The sequence below is a fragment of the Balaenoptera physalus genome (genome assembly GCF_965194825.1).
Source record: "Balaenoptera physalus genome assembly, chromosome: 17".
NCBI lineage: Eukaryota > Metazoa > Chordata > Mammalia > Artiodactyla > Balaenopteridae > Balaenoptera > Balaenoptera physalus.
The window spans coordinates 51,679,474-51,701,750 of NC_138895.1; the positions used below are offsets into that span (position 1 = coordinate 51,679,474).

General features: G+C 46.4%; 1 protein-coding gene across 1 annotated transcript; it reads left to right on the forward strand.

The window, feature by feature from the left end:
- Window positions 1-11,017: 11,017 nt before the first annotated feature.
- Window positions 11,018-21,530, forward strand: ODF1 (outer dense fiber of sperm tails 1). The gene is made up of 2 exons (XM_082434350.1): window positions 11,018-12,713; window positions 19,581-21,530. Exons 1-2 carry the CDS (start codon window positions 12,394-12,396, stop codon window positions 19,975-19,977), a joined length of 717 nt encoding a protein of 238 aa, XP_082290476.1. The 5' UTR covers window positions 11,018-12,393; the 3' UTR covers window positions 19,978-21,530.
- The last annotated feature ends 747 nt before the right edge of the window (window positions 21,531-22,277 follow it).

The window sequence follows — 22,277 nt, forward strand, 5'->3', positions numbered from 1 at the left end:
TTGCTCTGTGCATGCCCGTCCCTGACATCTCTTCCACTTCTTATAAGGACACCAGTCAGACTGAATTAGGGCCTACTCATAAGATCTCCTTTGACCTTAATTACTTCTTTAAAGGCCCAATGTCCAAATACAATCACATTGGGTGCTCTGGCTTGAGGTGCCTCTGGTCAGAGCACCCAGGAGCATGAATCTTCCTTTCTGACCCTCACAGATAGCCCAGCTCGCCTCAGCCCTGCCACACCACCCTCTGCTTCTCCACCATCAGCTGCAGACTCTTGCCTGTTCTCCGTCAGTCCCTTCATCCCTTAATCCTCGCTGTGTCCGCTGTGCCGCAGGCGCTGTGCTAGCGCTACGGGCGTGGCAGTGCAAGTGGCAGCCTAGTTCCTGGACACCTACACAAGCCATTACAACTGTGATGCTCCCTTGAGACAGAGCATGTCATGGGAGGCCAGAGTGCACTGACCCCAGGGAAATGCTGTTTGAGCTGAGATCTGAACCAGTGAGTAGGGTTAGCTGAGTAGGGAGGGGGTTAAGCGTGGGGGACACAGAGCAAGCAGACGTGCAAAGGCTCTGAGGCAGAAAGAGCGAGGTGTGTTCTGCCGCCTTCAGGCTATGCTCCCTTCTCCTGCCCCCAGCCCCACTCCCCACTCCGATGGGTCCTGCTTGGTGGGGAGGTGGCGAGGGGCAAGAAAGAACTCATGGACTGGGAGAAGGTGGAGTGGGGCTACAGGGCTTGTTAAGAGACTGGAGTCCTCTGCAAGTTTCCAAAAATCTTCAGTGTTTATTAAGAGAATGAGAAAGTTGGAGGGTAAGAGACTATGACCAAAGAGTAGAACTTCCAGAGCCAAGATTTAAGAGTGAAGCAGTTCCAGGAGATAATGGAGGCTGGAGGGACCTGCGGCGAGGGTGCTGAGGTGAATGTCACTGAAGGCAGGCAATTCAAGAAACCAAGAGCCTGGAGAGATGCCAGCCTGGGAATTGGCAGGAGTGAGAGGGGGAGAGACCGAGAACAACCTGGGTAAGGAGAGAGCAGAGGAGCTGCAGGAGAGGCCCTGTCCAAGACCACAGGCCCATCTGCCCTTGCCATCACCAGCTGAGTACGTGGGAAAGTTCGAGGGAGGCCGCTGCAGCCTCTGAACCAGGCTCCTCCCCAGTCCCCTGCCTCCAATGGTGACCCGCGCTGCTGTGCGGGGAACGTAACTAGGACTGCAGTAAAGGCCAGGGCCTGGGGACTGAACTTTGAGGAACATCAGGAAAACAGCACTCCAGATTTATTTATGGGAGAGATAAACATTTGTTTGCAAAACTAGGAGTAAAGGAAATTTAGAAAGAGAAACACACACTCAGGCATTAGTAGTATTGACTGTACCCTGGCTTCCCGGCCACCCAGGGGCACCCCTGGAGGCGTAACTTCAACAGTAATAAACCACAGGTCTTTGGCTGGCGCCCACCCACCGTTAAGCGCCCCAGCCTTCTGCTGGGTCTTTCTCAGTTATTTCTGGGAGCTCTGCATGAGTGTTTCTAGACGCTCACAACAGCCCTCTCTGGTCCCACTGGGCATCCACCGCTCTGCCCATGTCCTCCTCCAGCTCACGCTATGGAGCGTCCTGGTTGCCTAGCCTAGAAGTCACCTTCCCTGGGGCCGTTCTCTCTTGAGGACTCTGACATCCTTGCCAACGGTGCCGTCTCCTGGGGCTTCCAGCACTGGTGCTGCCTCTAACAGCTTCCCGGAAGGGCACTGCTCCTCGATGCCTCTGTTAGTACTGCTGGGACCTCCTCCCCATTGGCTCTGGGCACATCGGCTAATGTACTGAAGGGTGAAGGTGACAAAGCTTTGCCAGAGCCATCCCCTGCTTCAGGTCACAGTGGGGAGACTGTTTTCCCCCCTTTTTTTGTGTGTGATCTGAAAATCAGCTAGGATCCCTCTGGCCCTGGCAACTTAACAGGCTGGACCCCTCTGTGCATGCCCAAGGCGCTCTCCGAGGTCCCTAGAGGAGGCTGGCATCCTCACAGTCACCTCGGGGCTGAAGCTCCTGGTGTCTCAGTCAGCTCAATGCGTGGGTCCCTCACCATCTCACACATGCCACTTTCTGTTTCACACCAGCTTGGCCCTGCCACGAACCTCAGCTCATTCTTTGATTTTTATTAAAAACAAAACAAACAAAACCCCCACCATTCATATAAGTGATCTGTGAGATGTGCTAGGCATTACTGAGTGCTCAGGAGGGGATGGAGGTTTATATCACAGCAGCACAACTCACAGAGAGATTGGACTTTCCTTAGTCTTAAAAATCACCCACTAGCGATTGTATACGAGTACACACACTTTGCAAAACTGTTCAGCAATGTCTAGCCGAGTTGAACGCATGCATACCCTATACCCGGACCAGGCAATTCCATCCCACAAACACGCTACGAATATTCACCAAGACGTGTACAAAAATGACCCTATGTCCATAGTCCCAACAACAGCCTCAAATGAAAAATGCCCAATGTCCATCTGTAAGTGTCCATCCACACAGAAAGCGTAACTAGGTTGTGGTGTATTTATATAAGGGAATGCCATACAACAGAAAGGAGTGAAATACAAATATAGGCAACAATGAGACTCTCAAGTCTGATGTTGACTGGGAGAAGTGATAAACCAAAGAGTAGATAGATTTTTGTATATTTCCATTTATATAAAGTTCAAAACCAGACAAAATGAGTATTGGGTGCTAGAGAGCAGGAGCGGGTGCTAATGCCAGAAGGAGGCATGAACAGGGGCTGCTGGGGTACATTCTGTTTCCTGATGGATGTGCTGGTTACTTGTAGGTTCACCTGGTGAAAATTCACCAGGCTGAACGATTATGATGGGTCACTTTTCTATATGTGTGTTCTTCTTCAATAAAGTTTACATTAAATAATAGAGAGCCCTCCTGCCACTAAGGGATTTCCCACCAGCCACGTGGCCTTCCTCCTTCCCCTCCCACTTCCCGCTCACCTCCTCCAGTCCTGTCTGTTGGTCTCTAAGGAACAGGACGTGAGCTGTCTCGCTGCCCTGGCTCCTGTCCCTTCAGGGTTCACTCTTCTGGGTCCCCCCACCCTTCACTTACTCTTTCTGGGGTTTTTTAAAAGATATATTTATTTTGATGTGGACCATTTTTAAAGTCTTTATTGAATTTTGTTACAGTATTGCTTCTGTTTTATGTTTTGGGTTTTTGTGGGTTTTTTTGGTTTTTTATTTTGGCCATGAGGCATGTGGGATCCTAGCTCCCTGGGGACCAGGGACTGAACCTGCACCCCCTGCGATGAAAGGAAAAGTCTTAAGCACTGGACCCCCAGGGAAGTCCCACTTACTCTTTTTTGAAAAAAGAGAAAGTCCTCCCTAAGACAAGTTCTTGTGCCAGCTTTTAAGAGTATAATTTCTGGGCTTCCCTGGTGGCGCAGTGGTTAAGAATCTGCCTGCCAATGCAGGGGACACGGGTTTGAGCCCTGGTCCGGGAAGATCCCACATGCCACAGAGCAACTAAGCCCGTGCGCCACAACTACTGAGCCTGCGCTCTAGAGCCCGTGAGCCACAACTACTGAAGCCCGCGTGCCTAGAGCCTGTGCTCCACAACAAGAGAAGCCACCGCAATGAGAAGCCCGCGTACCACAACAAAGAGTAGCCCCCGCTCGCCACAACTAGAGAAAGCCCGCGCACAGCAACGAAGACCCAACACAGCCAAAAATTAATTAATTAATTTTAAAAAAAAGAATATAATTTCCCCCACCTGGAAGGGTTAGATGGGCTCAGGGAGGGGCCAGCAGCCCGGCAGCGCCGCACGGTGGTTACGCCTGGAGCTGCAGGGTCGTCGCCAGTGCACCTTCGGCTTCTGAGACCTGCCAGCTGGTCAGCCATAGAAAAGTGAGTTGGCTGATCTGTGCTGCAGATTCCTCTCCTGTGAAAAAGCGACAGTGTTAGCACCGACCTCAAAGGGCTGACCAAGAGGGTCAAACAGACAAACATGTGACCAGCACCTAGAATACCACCTGGATGCGTAGCTATCACTACTGCTTTGAACCCCTCATCTTACAGACTATCTAATAAAAAGAGCTCCGTTTTTGCTTTGTTTCTTGCAGTCATACATGCTGGCCATCTTCCTGTACTGAAGACTCCAATATGAGTCGATGCAGGGGAGGGGCTGGATGTAATAGAGGCTGAGAACAGAATCAGGCCATAGAATCAGGCCACGCTGCACCCGGAGTCCAGGCCTCCCTCCAATCTGAGCTTTACACGCCCCTCCTCTAGGTGATTTCTTTCTCCAGAAGCAAATAGGTCCTAGCTGGACCCACAATTCCTGTCCACAAGCTGGGCCAGACCCAACTAAATTCCTAAAAGGGGTTCCAACTTGGCTGAAGCCAGGACTCTGCTACATAGGTTCTAAAAATATCACTTACAATTAATCAGTTTCTCTCCTTCTTCTTTCTTTTACACACCCACATGTGTGCACACACACGCATTATTCACAACTGGATTTTGAACTTTTAACTCTTCCTACTCTTTTGAGATCCACAGTTGCTACTGACCGTTGGATGCTTACTAGAACAACAACTGAACGAATGATCAGCTCACAACGTGATAAAACAGAAGTCTCCTCATCTGAGAGACTCGAAGCAGGACGTGGAAGCCATGAAGGACCAAGGGCTCCACAGCTAAGGAGGCTGCCCCACTACGACCGCCTGGATTTCTGGGTTCAAAGTCCCTTAGTCCACATCCCCCAATGCCAAAGTCCCAGGAAAGAGAACCTGTCCCCAGCCACTGTTGGGCGACTCTCCCGGTGCAGAAACCTATACCCAGGGTGGCAGACAGGTCTTGTCTTAGGAGGATTTCTGCCAGAGTCTCCCCGATCTTCCCTCCGTCGGGTGGGATTGGGGTTCAGTCCTGAGAGAAGGGGATCAGTGGATACGCAGATTCCCCAAAAGCTCTGTAACGGAACTCTGCAAGTGAAGCTGAATACAGTGTTTTAGGAAAAGTTTAGCTACTGTGGCTTTGAAGTGCCATGGTACCATGTAACTTCCAGAAGATGAATCAAAGCAGTGATTCTCGACGCGTGAGCCTTACAACCCTTTCAGGGGTCCAAGAGGTCCTTCCTTTCCCAATTATACATCAGTGTAAAGCTGGATTCTATCTCTCTTTTTTTTTTAATTAATTTATTTATTTTTGGCTGCGTTGGGTCTTCATTGCTGCGCATGGGCTTTCACTAGTTGTGGCGAGCGGGGGCTACTCTTTGTTGCAGTGCCGGGCTTCTCATTGAGGTGGCTTCTCTTGTTGTGGAGCATGGGCTCTAGGCGTGCAGGCTTCAGTAGTTGTGGCACGTGGACTCAGTAGTTGTGGCTCACGGGCTCTAGAGCGCAGGCTCAGTAGTTGCAGCGCACGGGCTTAGTTGCTCCGCGGCATGTGGGATCTTCCCAGACCAGGGCTCGAACCCGTGTCCCCTGCATTGGCAGGCGGATTCTCAATCACTGCGCCACAAGGGAAGTCCCTGGATTCTCTTTTATGCCCAAAGCAAACATATCGCAACAGAAAATAGGTCGCAACAGCTTGGAGGCAGAAGGAGATAGTTCAGCCGTCCTCTATGAAGCTGGACATCAGAAAGATTTGTAAAAGTGTAAAACAGTGTCACCGTTCTCACAATTTTTTTTTTTTGGAAAGGAAATTTCCCATAAAAAGTGCCACTTGGGCTTCCCTGGTGGCGCAGTGGTTGAGAATCTGCCTGCTAATGCAGGGGACACGGGTTCGAGCCCTGGTCTGGGAAGATCCCACATGCCGCAGAGCAACTAAGCCTGTGAGCCACAACTACTGAGCCCGCGCGTCTGGAGCCTGTGCTCCGCAATGAAAGGCCACGATAGTGAGGCCCGCGCACCGCGATGAAGAGTGGCCCCCACTTGCCGCAGCTAGAGGAAGCCCTCGCACAGAAACGAAGACCCAACACAGACAAAAATAAATAAAGAAACAAATAAATAAATAAATAATAATTAAAAAAAAAAAGTGCCACTTGTGTTAGCATGTTTACTATTGTTATTTTTAAATGCTTACGTATTCTGTAAATGTCTCAGTTTTGATTCTTATATGGGAAGTCTTAGTAGATAAAACCCACATAACCAAGAGCTCTTTGGGATCCCCAATCATTCAGTGAGAGCGCCGAGTCCTAACCACTGGACCACCAGGAAATTCCCCAAATTTTCTTCTCAGGAGTCATTAGACTTGAAGACAGAGAGAGGAGGCTGGCCGCCTGGATGGAATCCTACCTCTGCCACTTGCTGTGTGAACTCCCTGTGCCTCAGTCTCCTTATCTGTAAAATGGGGATAAACAGCCCTACTTCAGAGGGTCACTAATCAGCCTGGCACAGAGTTGAGCACTCACTAAGTGTGAAATATTATTATTCAAGTAAGCATCTATTTAAGAGTTAGGCAGTTATGGTGGTGGTGGTGGAAGGAATATAAAAATTCTCATCTCCCTTGAATTAATCAGGCCACCATCTGCAGCAGAAGCAAGTCCTTCTGTTTCTAGGAGGACATGGACACATGCTTTTTGTTTGAGTGATTCCAGTGTGAAGTTCAAGAAAGTTTTTTGGTCTCTGTCCTCATCAACAATCCGGATTGCAGCTAACAATTTTTCTTGGTGAAAATCCATGAGGCTGGAGGGGAGCAGGGGGAGAAGGGACAAGTGGAGACACGAGAGGGTGGGAGAAAGGAGTCAGAGACTATAGTCGTCACGAAGAATCCAGAGCTCATAATAAGACTCTTACTACGTTCAAAGCCACAGGTCTGTACCCCACTGAGGCGAGCTCCATCACTTAAACTGAGCAAACTGGATGACCACTACAGCCACTTGGTATTCCCACCTGCATTTCCAGCCTGCATCTCCTTCCCTGGTTTTGGCATCTCCTACGTCCCAGGCAAACCAGAATGGTGATCACGAAAACCCCCCTGTCCACTCCTCAAACCTTAATGAGGAAATTTACTCGTGTATATACTTGGTATATAAAGCTCTCATAACTCCTTCCCAATAATGCCTGAATGATCATATTTGCTGAAAGAAAAAGGAAAGCACCTCCTGAGATCCTGGCCAAGAGCAACCTTCCTGCTGCAGCCACTTAGACCCAAGTTCACTCCCATTGGGTGCAGTTACAAGAGTAACTTACCAACATTCTCCTTCTCCTTCTCCCTCCCCTTATCTGGCAGGAAGATACTTGTTACAGCTCCTTGTGGATGTGGGAGGAAGAGGAAGGTAAATGATATGAACCACTGTGGTTGGCCATAGGAGCCCTGGTCATCCTAACCCAGTGAGGGCGCACTCTGTCACATGCACAAGCCCCCAGCTCTTCCATTCTTATCTGCCTGGGGTGCTTGAGCAGAGATTCCCTACTGAGTAGGAAATGGTATGGATGACTTGGATTTTCCAAAGCTAAAGTTCTGAGATAGAACCCCAGGAAAGTCTCTCTTGCCCCAGGGAGAGTGTCCATGGATGGGCCTTCCTGGGTGTTTCCGGACACTTGCCCTAGTTTGAGTCATCGCCATCACCTGTGCCTACAGGGCCTTCAGCACTGGTGGCTGAGCTGATGCAGCTAGTTCTGGGTTAAGAGGGAGGAGCTGGACTATCTCTGGACAACGTCCACTGGAGCAAAGGCTGACCTATATGTTCATCCTGGAGTGGTCCTCTTGGACAGGTCCAGGGGACAGGCTGTCATGTCAGCTGTGTTCTTTAGTTACAAGAAACTGAACCTGCCGGGGTAACTGAAGAGAAGCAGGAATTTATTGGAAGGATATGGAGGAGTTCAGAGACTCAAAGGAAAGCCAAAGAGCCAACTTGAAAACAACAGAACAAGGCAGTAACTAAGGTGTAGTCTCTTCAGGGTCCACTGTCCGCATGAATCAGCTCCAACCATCTCCAGTCTCTCTGTGAAAGGTCAAATTCCCAGAAGAGAGTCAGGTTGGCCAGTTTTGGTTACATGTCTGCCCCTTTACTGGGCAACTTTATTGATAGTACCTAATGGCAGATGGTGGGGTTGGAGGGAAGGTAGTTATTTTATTGAAAGAGGGTGCCATAGATGATAGGTAAGAAAAGCATTAGATGTCCATTACAGGAAGACTTTCTCAGTGGCAAACCTGCTCAGAGAGATGGCCCTGGAGCCCACCCGGATTATAGAGGCAGAGGCCAGAGGTGGGCTTAGCAATTCAGTGCAAAGCTGACAGTGTCACAGACAGCACACTATCAAAAATTGTTTCATCATGGGCTTCCCTGGTGGCGCAGTGGTTAAGAATCCACCTGTCAATGCAAGGGACACGGTTTCGAGCCCTGGTCTGGGAAGATCCCACATGCTGCAGAGCAACTAAGCCCGTGAGCCACAACTACTGAGCCTGTGCACCTAGCGCCTGTGCTCCGCAACAAGAGAAGCCACCGTGGTGAGAAGCCTGTGCACCACAATGAAGGGTAGCCCCCGCTCGCCGCAACTAGAGAAAGCCCACGCACAGCAATGAAGACCCAATGCAGCCAAAAATAAAATAAAGAAAATAAATAAATAATTGTTTCATTAGAAGATTAGTGATATCCTCATTGAAGAAACTAAGAAATCACAGAAAAGTCTAGAAAAGAGAATTTTTAAAGTCATCTATAATTCCACCACTGAGAAACGACCACAGTTAATTTTTGAGGGTGTTTTTCTCCTCCTATGGATTCTTGTTAACATAGTTGAAGACATATTCTGTGTATGACTTTGAACTTGATGTTTAAGCACTGATTCAATAACTGCTAGAGGAGTATTTTTGTAACATTGGCCTAGTAAATGACTGGACCCATAGCTGTCCTACGTGGTGGAAGAGACAGAGGAGACCTTTTTGGGCCCATAGTTCCACCAGTACTGGGGACCAAGCATCCACTTTGCCCAGCCTGGGAAGTTGCCAAGGCCTGCCCTCCATCCCATAGGAGGTTCTATCCAGCCAAGGTGGATGGGAACTTCCGCAGACATTGTCCTATGTAAGGAAAGGCCCTCATCTCCACTTTAGAGCCCATGGAAGCTCCTTGTGTTTATGCTTCAGGGAACTGTGATTCTAGATCATTCCTGTGGGTTTCTGCTTGTTCTGATGAATTCTACATTGTCCTTCTAACATGAATGGATCATATTTCCATCTGATCTTTACAGGCACCACTACCTTTAAGTCATTTGAAATGATGTCAAGAATATGCTTCATGATAAAGAGTGAAATTACTAGGAGGATGGCATCATGGGAGAATCCTAGTTAAAATAAAGCTGTAACTATCTTCATAATGTGCCAGGTATAATATAGATGTGTGTGTACTTAAATTCCTGAACCTGTATATTTAAGAATCTAAAACTGAGAGCTTGCTTGTTTTAACCTTTGCTGACATTTGCTAAGGGACGGAATTCATGGTGATATAAGAGTTCAGAAGTCCATCATTTGGAACTAGAGAAATATGTATAACTCCCACAATGAACCCTCAGGCCATATTCCTATGAACACAGTCTACCTTCAGAATTGGATGGAATCACTCTTGAAAGACTTCAGCATTTGTCCACACAGGAGTATTATTCCCCTTTGTTTTTTAACTCATCCCATGTGACTCGGGCTCCAGCCTCCCATTTTAATGTCTTCAGAGAAATCTGTTTTCTTTACTAAAATACTTCATCTGCCCAGAAAAGGGATCCCTAGGTCAAGGCTGGGGAGTGTTGGGCGTGGTCTAGTGATACACAGGGGACTTCAGCATAAGGGGCTCTTACCTCTCTGATTATTCCTTCTAAGAGACTATCATGAGCTCCTTTAATGCTCTCATTTTTTATCATTGTTCCTCAGGAGTCTGCTTCAGCCCTCTTCTTCTTTTCAATCTATTCCTCCTCCTCTTGCCCATTCTTTTTTTTTTTCTTAATTTATTTTTGGCTGCATTGGGTCTTCGTTGCTGCGTGCGGGTTTTCTCTAGTTGCAGGGAGCAGAGGCTACTTATTGTTGCGGTGCACGGGCTTCTCATTGTGGTGGCTTCTCCTGTTGCGGAGCACGGGCTCTAGATGCAAGAGTTTCAGTAGTTGTGACACGCAGGCTCCGTAGTTGTGGTTCGCGGGCTCTAGAGCGCAGGCTCAGTAGTTGTGGCACATGGACTTAGTTGCTCCGCGGCATGTGGGATCTTCCCAGACCAGGGCTCAAACCCGTGTCCCCTGAATTGGCAGGCAGATTCTTAACCACTGAGTCACCAGGGAAGCCCCCTTGCCAAACTCTTTATGGAATTGTGGCTCCTGAATTGATATCTCTGGCCCAGCTTTATTTCAAGTTCCAGACCCACTTAGCCACAAGCTACTCCACATTTCTACATTAAAGTGGTCACTAGCACCTCAAGCTCAGCATGTCCTCCAAAATTACTCTTCTTCCTGTGTTTCTTATCTCAGTCAATGGCACCACGATTCTGCCTAGCTAGAAACCTACGAGTCCTCCCTCACTCTATCCTCTTTCTGGTCACTAAATTCTGTTTAATTTACTCATTTGGTCATTCAGTGAATCAATTTTAAACTCCTACTCTGTGCCAGCCATTGTGTTGGGTATCTAATGGTGAACAAAAGTAGGTCCCTGCCCTCATGGAGCTTACAGTCTAGTTGGGGAAACAGACAAATGGTGTTGTAAAAGAAATATGCAGAGTGCTGAGCGTTTAGTCTGGGGGACAGGGAAGACCTCGAAGGAGGGACGTTTAAGAGAAGAGCTAAAGAACACCTTAGGAGTTAACTAGATCAAGGGGTGGGGTGGGGAGTTCAGTCTCTAAGCAGACAGAACAGTGTGTGCACAAGTCCAGAAAGAGGTGGAATTAGAGAAACTTCAAGGAAGCCTTTGTGGCTCAACTGTAATGAATTACAGGAACAGTGATGAGAGAGGAGAGGAGAGGCAGGCAGAGGCCTTATTGTTCAGCACCTTGTAAGGGTGTTGGACCTTCTTCTAAGAGGACAGAGAAGACTCTGAAGACTTTGGGGGGCGGGTAGAGTTGAGGGGTAGCAGATTTATATATCAACCTCACTCCAGCTACAACGTGGAGAGTGGATTGGGTGGGGCCTGAGTGGATGTGGCGGGGAGGAGAGCCCATTGGCTTCCTTCTTGCCACTCCTATGACCATGGTCCCCAGTCCAGGATTTGGCTGTCTCTTGCCTTCCAGCAGAAGACACTGCTACTGTTTTCCCCTTGAACTGCACCTTCCACGTGGCTGCTGGACTACCTTTCAACTTCTCTCAACAGAAACAAAAACCAGTGATCCTTCATTGTGCTCAAAATAAAGTTAAAACTCTTTAGCTGGCCACAAGTCCCTTTAAACCTGGCCCTTGTCTCCCTCTCCAGTGTCACACCCAACCACTTGTCCTCAAGTACCCTATGCCTTAGTCCACTAAAAGGGGATTCGAGAGGCAGAGAGCAGTTTGAGGGGAAAGGCCCAGAGGAGCAAAGTACCCGAGCCAAGGCTGAGGCTGAGCCCCAGGTCCAGCGTGTTGATCCAGCTGAGAGCACAGAAAACTGGCCCAAGCGGGGGTTTCATACTTTTGGCTTCAAGCAACTTCAGGCAGTTGGCTATGAGTATCAAGGACCAACACTTGGGAAGCACTTGGGGATAAGTCATCTGGCGGCTTGGACGTAAGACCAGAGGTGTAGTTGCTGGGAGGTGGTGATTGAGGACAGGACCCTGAGCACTGAGAGATGGCAGCTTAAGAGCAGGACCCCAACCACGGGAGAATTGAGGTTCCAGGACAGCCAGGATGCCAGCTTATAAAGAATGGGCAGGACCCAGAGACTTGGGGCTCAGAAGGTCAAGGACAAAGGCTGACTTGAGGATGGCTTGGTAAGGAGACCCATGGGAGAGCTCTTTATATTCCACCTATAAAGGGAAAAGGGGACAGAATGAATCCTGTAGTGTAGGGGCAAGGCTAGATGTCAAGGCTAGAGCGAGAAGGGCATAAAGAAAGGAGCCAGGCAGCTCCTTCCATCCGCCCCCCCCCCCACCAAGATCTTCATAGTTGTGGCTAGTCCACAGGACACACACAAGTCAAGAACATTTCACTTTAGCCCAATAAACCCCAAAGAGCTGTGATTACTTGGGGGGGCCCATCCCAACTCAAGGTGAATGAAATCTTATATGGTTCTGAGAGCAGCTTTGTAACTCTAAGGAGGGTCTCTGGAGACCATGACTGTGCACAGTTCTCATGGTAACCAAAAGACTATGACATACTTAGAGGGTGGTGAGGTCACAGAACCCAAGCTTTAAAGTAAGTGAATCATGTGTGGCTCATTTATTTTTAAAAGAAACTTCTGAGAAGAGCTTAGAACAATTTTTCTCCCCCGAGTGCCATTTCCCAAAGGTACTCACAGAACAATAAGGTGTGACTGTAATGGCTGCACTGAGTTGTCTTCTGGACAGTGTTAGAAGGGACATAAAGAAGGTGGACAGAGAACTAAGGCAGTTGAGATGCATCGACGAACTCAGCACACGATGCCTGTGTGACTTATACGTGCACCCGTACTGCTGCTGTGACTTGCACCCGTACCCATACTGCCTGTGCTATTCAAAGCGATCACAGACCTGCGGCCTGTGTGATCTCTACCCATGTTGCGGGTGTGATGTCAAGCTTTACTGTCTTCGCCCGTCTCTCAGAAGTTTGGAGAGGAAAGCCATTAGAGCCATGGAAGATGAAAAGAGAGAGCTTGCCAAGTAAGAGAACTCCCTAAGATTTTTATAGTTGGTATATTAGCCTCCTAAGTTGGAAAAAGGGGGGGAAAGTGTGACAATCGATACTTGAGCAAAGATGAAATGGGTTCAAGATAATGACTCTGGTGACTTAACAAAGATTTAAAAAAAGAAGAGTAAATGGGTCCATGACGGGAATTGTAAGATTCTCAAGACAGTGTAATGATGTCGATTGGCAAGGCTGTTTTAGGCTTATAGCAGGAGTGCCAACGTGATAAATAATGTGGCTTTAATGAGAGAAACAGGGGGGTGTCATTAAAAAGCTATTGGAAGCAGCAAAATAAACATTTTTTCTGGTTATGAGTAAAGTGATTTGAGTATATTTCGGCTTACAGAAATGACTTTGGGAGAAGTAATAATAATTGATCAAATCCTTAATGTTTGCCAGAGGCTTTAAGAGCAAGGGAGCAAATTGAACAACAGAGGCATTTATATGGTTTTGTAGGAAATCCTTTCTCCTACTCCCCAACTCTTGATGACTTAAAATTCATCTGGAATTGGGTTTATTGTCTGCCTCCCCCTTCAACTGTAGCAAAGATTGTGCAAATAAACTACAGAACTGAGAGCTGCAGTTTTCAGAATACAGTTGAAAAGGTTTTAATAGAATTGGATAATTTTAAATGCACTTTAAAATTTTGGGGGTTTGATCACATTTTATTTTTTGCTTGAGAAAGCTTTCTTTTTCTGTCTACATATGCCATTTAGTCTGTTACTATGATAAAAAAAATGGTTGAAAACACTGTCCCCTGGTTAAATAAATTATGGTACATCCAAACATTGGGATGATATGTAAATGTAAAAAGGACTGATGAAGCATTTTAAGTATTGTCATATTAAGTGAAAAAAGCAACGTGCAGAAAAACTACTTAATATACTATTTTTTAAAAGAAGGACATAAATAGATGATCTTTTGTATTGAAATCTATGTGACACATAACATTGTGTAAATTTAAGGTGTACAATGTTAATTTGATACATTTATATATTGTAATACGATTACCATTGTAGCGATAATTAGAACCTCTATTGTGTTACATAATTATCATTTCTTTTTAGTGGTTGGAATAATTAAGTTCTAGTCTCTTAACCACTTTAATGATTGTAATACAATATTTGTTGTCTATATTCACTATACCATGCATTAGAGCTCCAGGACTTACTACTCACTGCCAGTTTGTGTCCTTAAACAACATCCTTCCTACCCCAATGATAGATTAATAGGTTAGATGACAGATAAATAAATAGATTAGATAGATAGATAGATAGATAGATAGATAGATAGATAGATAGATAGATGATAGATCGATAGAAAGTAGATGATGGATGGATGGATGGAGAGAGAGAGAATGAGGCCCTTGACAACCGTGACAGTGATGTTTCCCTGGAAAGGGCAGTAGGGCAATTATTGTCCAGGTCATCAGTCACCAAAGGTCAGGAATGGACCTCCCTCAATAGTCTGAGATGGAACTATTGGCAATAAACTCATCTACACTCAATTTGAACCAGTTTTAATTTTTACTCCTTAGAGTATCAAGTTATATAAATTTCATGCAGCGTGAGTCAGGGGTTCTTTTTTAAGTACTTGGTCTAAATGAAGGGTTACTTGTGAGCAGGTGTGTCCACTTCCCTGTGCCTCTGAATACTCGAATACCCTTGATCCAAGTCTGCTCAGCCTTTGTCTCCTGGCTGTCCCTATTCTCCAGACTCTCCAGGTGAGTTCTTCACCACCTGGGCACCCTCTGCCTACTCTGGGAGTCTCAATGATCTGCAGTGGACACAACTTCAGGCTTATGTCTCGGCAGTGTGGTTTTTACAAGAGGTAATGTTTTCTCTGGTTTGTCATACTTTTCCTGACAATGCTTGGATTTTTTGCTAATTTTTTTTGTTGCTTGTGGCAGTATATGAAGCTGCTGTTGTCTTCCTGGATCTCTGAACTGATAATCCAGAGTCCATTTCAGAAATGACCTCAGGCTTGCCCTTTTGCATCTCTCCCCAGCCGCTTTTCTTCTTCCTATTCATACCACCTTGGGAATGCTCTATTGCTCTATTTCTGACAGCTTGACATTTCACTAACCTGGAAATCTTAGTATTACCTGCAAACCTAAATATTCAATTTTCTGAATATGGATGAAAATGTTAAACCCTGATCCAGCTCCAATCCCAGAGGACTCCTACATTAATATTTTTTTCAGTGAAATGCCTCTTTTTTCTTCTCTCTCAGCTCCCAGTCCATGACTAAATAGATCCAGAAATATCATGCTGATTCAATTTTTTAAAAAACAATCTTTGGTGTGAAACTCTGTCCAAGGCTTTTAGAATGTAGAAATCGTATTCACATGACCTTTTACCCCTTAAAGAGAAAGATAGCAGTTTGGTTAGGTTATGACATGTCCTTTCAGATGCCAGGCTGTGTTATCCAGAGGATTCTTTGCCCAATGGGGAAATAAGATTCCCTGGTCTATAGTGGCCATGGCCCCACTGGAATTGTCTTTCTGTGTGACAGTCTATGTGCTCTGTCTCTGGGTGCTCCTTTAATAACGGGCAAGAAGTTTTGGCTAACCATATAATTCCCCCCAAGAGTCATTTGAGCCTTCCTGAGTGTGTGTCATTTGATTGACGCACGCGCGCGCGTGCGTGTGTGTGTGTGTGGTGCGTTTTTGGACTGGGTACAGAAGGTCCAATTCCTTTTCATTGTTTACTGAGCAGTTGCTTCAAAAGACACCTTGGCAGTATCTTCATTAGTAGAAACCCAAGTAAGTACTTTCATTTCTTTAGCTTCTTTGATATTCTTTCTTCCTCCCCAAATGTCCTTTTGCACCCCAAGCACTCACCTTTTCCGACTCTTCCTTCCTCTTCTGGATTGAGAGAGACTGAAGTGACTGAATTTGGTTTCCTTTGTAAGAAGCCATGTGACCAGCCTGATGTAAGTTTGCACCTGACTCACCTCCACACTTCGTGGGCTTCCTGTCTTCTGTACTCAAGTGCCAGAAGCAAAGTCAGCCCCTCCTCAATCCTGCCCTTACGAGTTTATTATCTAATTACCAAGCCCGCGGCAGAGTGGCTCTGACACCTGGCTTTAGTCCTTGCGGGTACATGAACCTTGATTTGCAGCTGCGCCCAGGAACGCACTGGGCTCAACCCTGTGACCTTTGCTGGTGCCTGGAAACTCATCCTGAGACTGTGCTTGCATCTGCTCATCCAAGTATCCGTGGGCAGCCTGCGGCTCGAGAAGTTCCCTTGAAAAGCCCCCCACAAAGGGCACCATCTTCTGAAAACTTCAAAAACCTGCCCTCTGGTTTCTTGTTTACCCCTCACGCTCTGAGTATGAAGTTTTCACTGAATCGCTCTCACTGGGGGAGGCTGGTGACTGTTAGCCCTCAGGGTTGCATTCTTTGTGGTTTAGCGGTGCCTTCCTGGGTCTTAAGCCCTCAGGGAATCTTTCCATCCCTCATCCTTTGACCCAAAGATCAGGGCATAGTCACACCTCGGGAAGCCGGCAGAGAGGAACTCCGGGGCTTTATGTCTTTACTTACTTTACGGCTGGTGGCTGGTTGGCTTTCCGCTGAGAGGAGAGAGTTCGCTGTTTCCCTCTGTGTTCCTGCAGAGCTGGAAGCGAGTTGGGCCCCTTGGTCCCCTCTCATCACAATCTCTTTGTACGCAGAGGTCTCGGGGTGGCAAGAGTAGGCGTTGCTGCCCATCCAGGCCAAAGGCATGTCCATTATTTGACCTTAGTGTTTAATGACACAGGACTCGGGGCCTGGTCGCTTAAGGCCTTGAATTTCAGGGAAGTCTGTATAAAGCGGAGCCTGGTACAGCCTGTTAAAGAAAGTTACCCTTTATTGAGTGAAAACCAAGTGCCTAACACTTCATCTTCATTTAATCCTTGTAACACCGTGGCCATCTTACAGATGATGGACCAGAGTCAGGGCAATGTTCTTGATCATCAGGAAATGGGACAGCTAGGACTTGAAGCCAGGTTTGCCTGACTCTGGGATCCATGTGCTTAATCACCTGGTTAGTGGTCCTGAGTGATCTCCCGACCAGGACCAGCAGCCAGCATCACCTGGAACTTGTTAGAAATGCAAATTGTTGACTCCTCCCCAGACTGGCTGAATCAGAAACTCTGGGGGGTGGGGCCCAGACACCTGTAATTGAACAAGCCCCGCAGGTGTTCAGATGCACCTGTGTTGTGCCACTCTGCTCCCGCTGATACCCTTCTTCAGTATCAACCAAAAGTCAGGAGGAGAGAGACAAGGCAGGAAATGGGAAGAAGGAGAAGAAAGAAGAGAGAGGGAAAGATGCGTTGGAAAGGAACAATTGAGCTTAATGGGTCTTTGGAGGGGTCTAAATTAGGAGAAAAAGTGAAGTACTCCAAGGAAACTAGAGGAAGGCCAGCCTCCCTTTGGTTCAGAGTAGAGACAGGCATTCTCATCATCCTCATTACTTTATTCGTCAGCCGGCTGAACCTGATTCATATCTTTGTGAAGATGGCTGGCGATATCCCTCACCTCTGCTGTGGGCAGTATCGCATTCAGGAGCTTGGTCATACATTCAGGTGAAATTCAGCTTCAGCTGGGAGAAGAGGTGACAGCCCAGAGTGGCAGACAGATGGCACTGCCCACTTGCTTTTCCCCAGCTTTCCGAAGAGCGTTCTGCCACCAACCAAAGAGGCTGACTTGCCTCTGTTTACTATGACTAAGTTCCTCCCTGGTGATAGCTAGTAGAGCAGGCCATCTCTCTTTGCCCAGAACCCCATAGAACCAAGGAAAATCGCATGTGGGGTGACAGGTACTTTGCCGGGCAGGAGTCAGGTTGCAACTTCAGAGTTAAATCTGATGAGTAAAATGAGGCTCCTGCAATTTCTCCTAAACCCACACATTCCCACTGATAACCCCTGGCCTAGAAGCAAAAGGAAGAAGAAACCTGGTCTAGCCAAGACTTCGGGGCAATTTCCTGAAGACCCACATTTGTGAGACCCCTTTTCAGCTGCTGCAGTGGGGACGGGGCTGGAGTGACAGGAATAGAGGAAGAGGGGGAATCTAAGCAAAACAAAAACGAAACAGGAACAACGAACTCATACTTCAAGACTCATATTGTAAGAGGAGATAGATCTGGGAGCCAGCTTTGCCTTGTAGATCTGGCTCCCAGATCCATCTCCTGTAGAAGGCAACAGGGCTTATGGGTATGTTAAAAAAATATTCCCTCTTTTTGCTTATCTGTATTTTCTGAGTTTTTTACAATGAACTTGTATAACTTAAGTAACAAAAAGAAGTAAGTGTATAAAAAAATTCAGCAAAAAAAGTAAGAATTAAAAATGTATCTCAAACCAATCACCCAATCAGAGTCCAGACTCCTCAAACCAGAAGAGCTTCTAGAAAGCATACATACCAATACCTCCCTTTGGAGGCCAAGAGATGCAAGAAGATTTGCCGGGAGTGAGTCTTAGAACACAGATTTTTAAAAAAACGTTAAGGGATAAAAAGAAGAGCATTTCAGAGCGTTAGGTTGTCTTTGGAAGGATCAGGCAATTAGAAAGAAAGTGGTCCCTGAGCAGGGCCAGAGCACGCAGGGCTGATGCCAGGCTGCTGAGGTCCTCATGCCAAGAGCTCCATCTGACTGATGCTTAAAATCATGACCTAGGCATTAAACAAGCCTGGATTTGAATCTAGGCTCTGCCATTCACCACCTTCACCACCTCCCCATCTACAAAATAGTGACAATTACACCTGCATGACAGGGTTCTTGTGAGGGTCAAATGAAACAATGGCTCTAACGGCTTAGCACTTTCCATGGCACATTGTGGAAAAAAAAAGAAGGAAAAGAAAAAACACACAACAGACAAAAGCCTAGCATCCTATGTGGCAAGCACTAGTAGAGATTCTTTTCATTCATTAACTAATTTAAGTCTCATGAAACCCCTAGAAATGGGTTACTATTATTGTCCCAATTTTACAGATGAGGAAACTGAGGCACAGAGCAGTTTAAGGAGCCTGCCCAAAGTTCCATAACTAATAAGAGGAGGAGCTGAGATTTAAATGCAAGAGAATGTGGTGATCATTTTGTAATGCATAGAACTGTCAAATCACTATGTTGTGCACCAGGAACTAACATAGTATTATAGGTCAATTGTACTTCAGAAAAACCCAACCCACCAACCAAACAAACTCATAGAAAAAGAGATGAGATTTGTGGTTATCAGAGCAGTGGGATGGGGTGGGGGGGATTGAATAAAGGTGGTCAAAAGGTACAAACTTCCAGTTACAGGATAAATAAGTACTAGGGATATAACATACAACATGATTAAGTAACAGTGCTGTAGGTTATATATGAAGGTTGTTAAGAGTAAATCCTAAGAGTTCTCATCACAAAGAAAAAAATAATTGTTTCTATTTAATGTTGTATCTATCTGAGATGATGGAGGTTCACTAAACTTATTGTGATAATCATTTCATGATGCATGTAAGTCAAATCATTATGCTATACACCTCAAATTCACACGGTGCTGTATGTCAATTATATCTCAATAAAACTGGAAGGAAAAAGAAAAAAAGAGAATTAAAAATAAATACAAGAGAAAGATCTGGAAGGCCAAGCACCCATCTGTTGTTAACAGGGGTTTACCTGTGAGGGAGTGTGATTTACATGGGAGGACTCTCTCATTTTTTACTTTTACACGCTTCTGTAAAGTTTGATTTTTCACAGTGACTAGTGTGTATTACTTTTGCTGTTTTTTTTTTTAAAAAAAGAGGTAAAAATATTGCTTGTCAAGCTGTGTCTGAGCTCCATGGTCTGAGCTTCTTCCTCCCACCCTTTCCTTTTCCTAAATTCCAGATTGAGAAGAACAACAAATAGAATTCTAGCCTCCTCTTGCTGTAGCAGTAACGTTTTAGGATCAGTGAACGTGTGCGGCTTTGAACCCGATCAAGTCAAGGTGCGAGTGAAGGACGGAAAGGTGTGCGTGTCAGCTGAGCGCGAGAACAGATACGACTGCCTGGGATCGAAAAAGTACAGCTACATGAACATCTGCAAAGAGTTCAGCTTGCCCCCGTGTGTAGACGAGAAGGATGTGACGTACTCCTACGGGCTCGGCAGTTGTGTCAAGATCGAGTCTCCCTGCTACCCTTGCACGTCTCCCTGCAACCCCTGTGACCCCTGCAGCCCCTGTGACCCCTGCAACCCATGCTATCCCTGTGGGAGCCGGTTTTCCTGTAGGAAGATGATTTTGTAAAGTGTAGGAACCCAGGACTTAGTAGAGTCAGGTATCCAGCCCGGCAGCTCTTCTAGTGTTTCTCTCCCCCTTCCCATGGCCTGTGTTATTCAAGAACATAGAATACTGAATACATAACTGCAATCCACTGGTGTGTGAAAGTATTTTGGTTCAACCCACCACAGAGCCCCGCCAGGTTAGTGGGCAACGGAAGGATGAACAGATGGGAACGGAGATGAATGGTGAGATCTGCCCTCCTGTGTGCTACTCCATACCCCACTACCGCCAAATCCCAGGAAAAGATACTTTTGGGGTGGGCATCCCCAGACACTGTTTTTCCAAATGATTTTGTGACATGACCTTGCCCAGAAATGAAACAGTCAAAGCAGAAACCAAGACTAGTTAGGGCTGAAGGCAAGTGCTTTTTCAAAGCTACTGCGGTAGGGAGCACTAGAGAGAAAGTGACTCCCCAGTGGAAATGTGGTTGGAGTTTTGACTGGGGCAACGATGAGGGTACAAAAGTATGGGGGGAGCATGTTCAGTGACAGAGGGTGGGGTGGCCATACGCTGTCGTGTCTCAACATTCCTGTGATTTGGGGGAAGGGCCAGCTCTGGCTCAGGGTGGTTTGCAAGCTCCTAAGGATTTATTTCAACTATCTGCTTTTCTCAGACCCTAAAACTCCTTCAGGGCACAGAAGTTCAGTCCAAAGTTCATGAGTGGAAAAGTACAGCTTTCATGAAATGATAGCATAGTTCACCTGAACTTGGATCCTCATGGACACAGCCCATGAGTAATTCGTGACCGCCAAGACAGAAATAAGTGTAAAGGAAGAGGGAGATGATGGGGAGGGATCAGAATGAGAACACCGGCTGGTTACAGATCTGACTGTTACGGGGAACGCAAAACCCTCGCGTTTGCACAGTAAGTCTTTTTCATTAGTCTCAGCTGCACGTGCGTTAAAGCCTTGGCTGCACATGGGAATCACTTAGGGAAGCTTTAAAAACATGGATGCCAAACCATAAAGGTAAAAACCACAAACAAACCACACACACAAAAGAAAAAAGAAAAAAAAATTTTTTTTTAATGTTTTAAAGAAAAAGAAAAAAGTACTGATGCCTGGGTCCCATCTCCAGAGATTCTAATGCAATAGATTTGAGGTGTGCAGCCTAGACATCGAGATTTTTAAAAGTCTCCCCAGGTAACTGAATCACACAGGTAAGGTTGAGAAACTCTGGATGGGATCTTAAAGCTCTCAAAGCCCTTTTTCTTTAAAAGCTTCCTTCAAGTTCAAGGTTAAAGAATATTGATGGTGATAGCAAACACATTTTGCTTTAAGCTGAGGAAAGTAATGGCCCGCTAATACAGATGGTGAATGAAAAACATCGAACATTTCAAAAATTTATTACCTAGCAGCTAGGTATAAATGAATGTTTGTACCAAATGGTAGAGTTACCTTTATAAGTGTCTTGCCATACTTTGATGACATGTTCATAAATATTCTAGTTTCTAAGTAACACATTTTAAAAATGGATTTTGAAAAAATTTCATGCTGTGGAGTCAATGGAATCCCACTGGTGTCAGTGGAATCCCACTGGTGGCAGGTTGGTGAATGAATGAACTGAATCTCTGTCCTCTGGAGGGTGCCATTCCAGGGCATGCCTGGTGACAGTCGATTATTTTATTCACCTGCCCACCTGCTCACCCTCCTGTTAGTCCAGATTCAGTTCATTCATTCACCAACCTGCCAGCCAGATTTATCAGTTTAAATGCCAGATATTGTGCTCTATAGCAGAGATGGAGAGAAATACCCTCTTCACAAATGCCTCAGATTAAATTCAAGGAGGTGTTTGGCGGGGCTGGGAGAGGAGGGAGTTCCAAAGAAACTGAATTTACAAGGGCTAGGAGAGGCCAGAGGGGCATTCCAGATGGGCCTTGGGCATTTCCAAGGAATGTACTGGTGACCTCACTGCCTCGCAGGACGCCTTGGGGAAGCCAGAGTCCGCCCCTCAGCTTGAAGCCTGGCCTGCGCTGGATTGGTTGCCTGAGTCTGCGCACCATCCTCACAGGCAAGTGTTTGTCTACTGAGTACATGCTATGACGAAGCGCAGTGCCAGGAGCTGTTGTCAATGAGAAGTACCTTTCCAGGAACTGCTCACAGCGAAGGCAAGACTAACACCATGCTATAATTGTCAAAGGCTTTAGGTGTGCTTCAGACAATGTGTCAGTAACAGGAAGAGTCCTGGAGTCAGGATGCCAGACAGGGTGTCTGAAATCCAGCATTCACTGCTCCAGAAGCAACTGGTCCACCACTTAGAACCCC

What these genes read in the sequence shown, in the direction of transcription:
- ODF1 (XM_082434350.1), top strand. Translation starts at nt 12,394, where the DNA reads ATGGCTGCACTGAGTTGTCTTCTGGACAGTGTTAGAAGGGACATAAAG. An exon ending in GAAAAGAGAGAGCTTGCCAA is followed by an intron (nt 12,714 to 19,580) that starts GTAAGAGAACTC and finishes CCTAAATTCCAG; the next exon opens with ATTGAGAAGAACAACAAATA.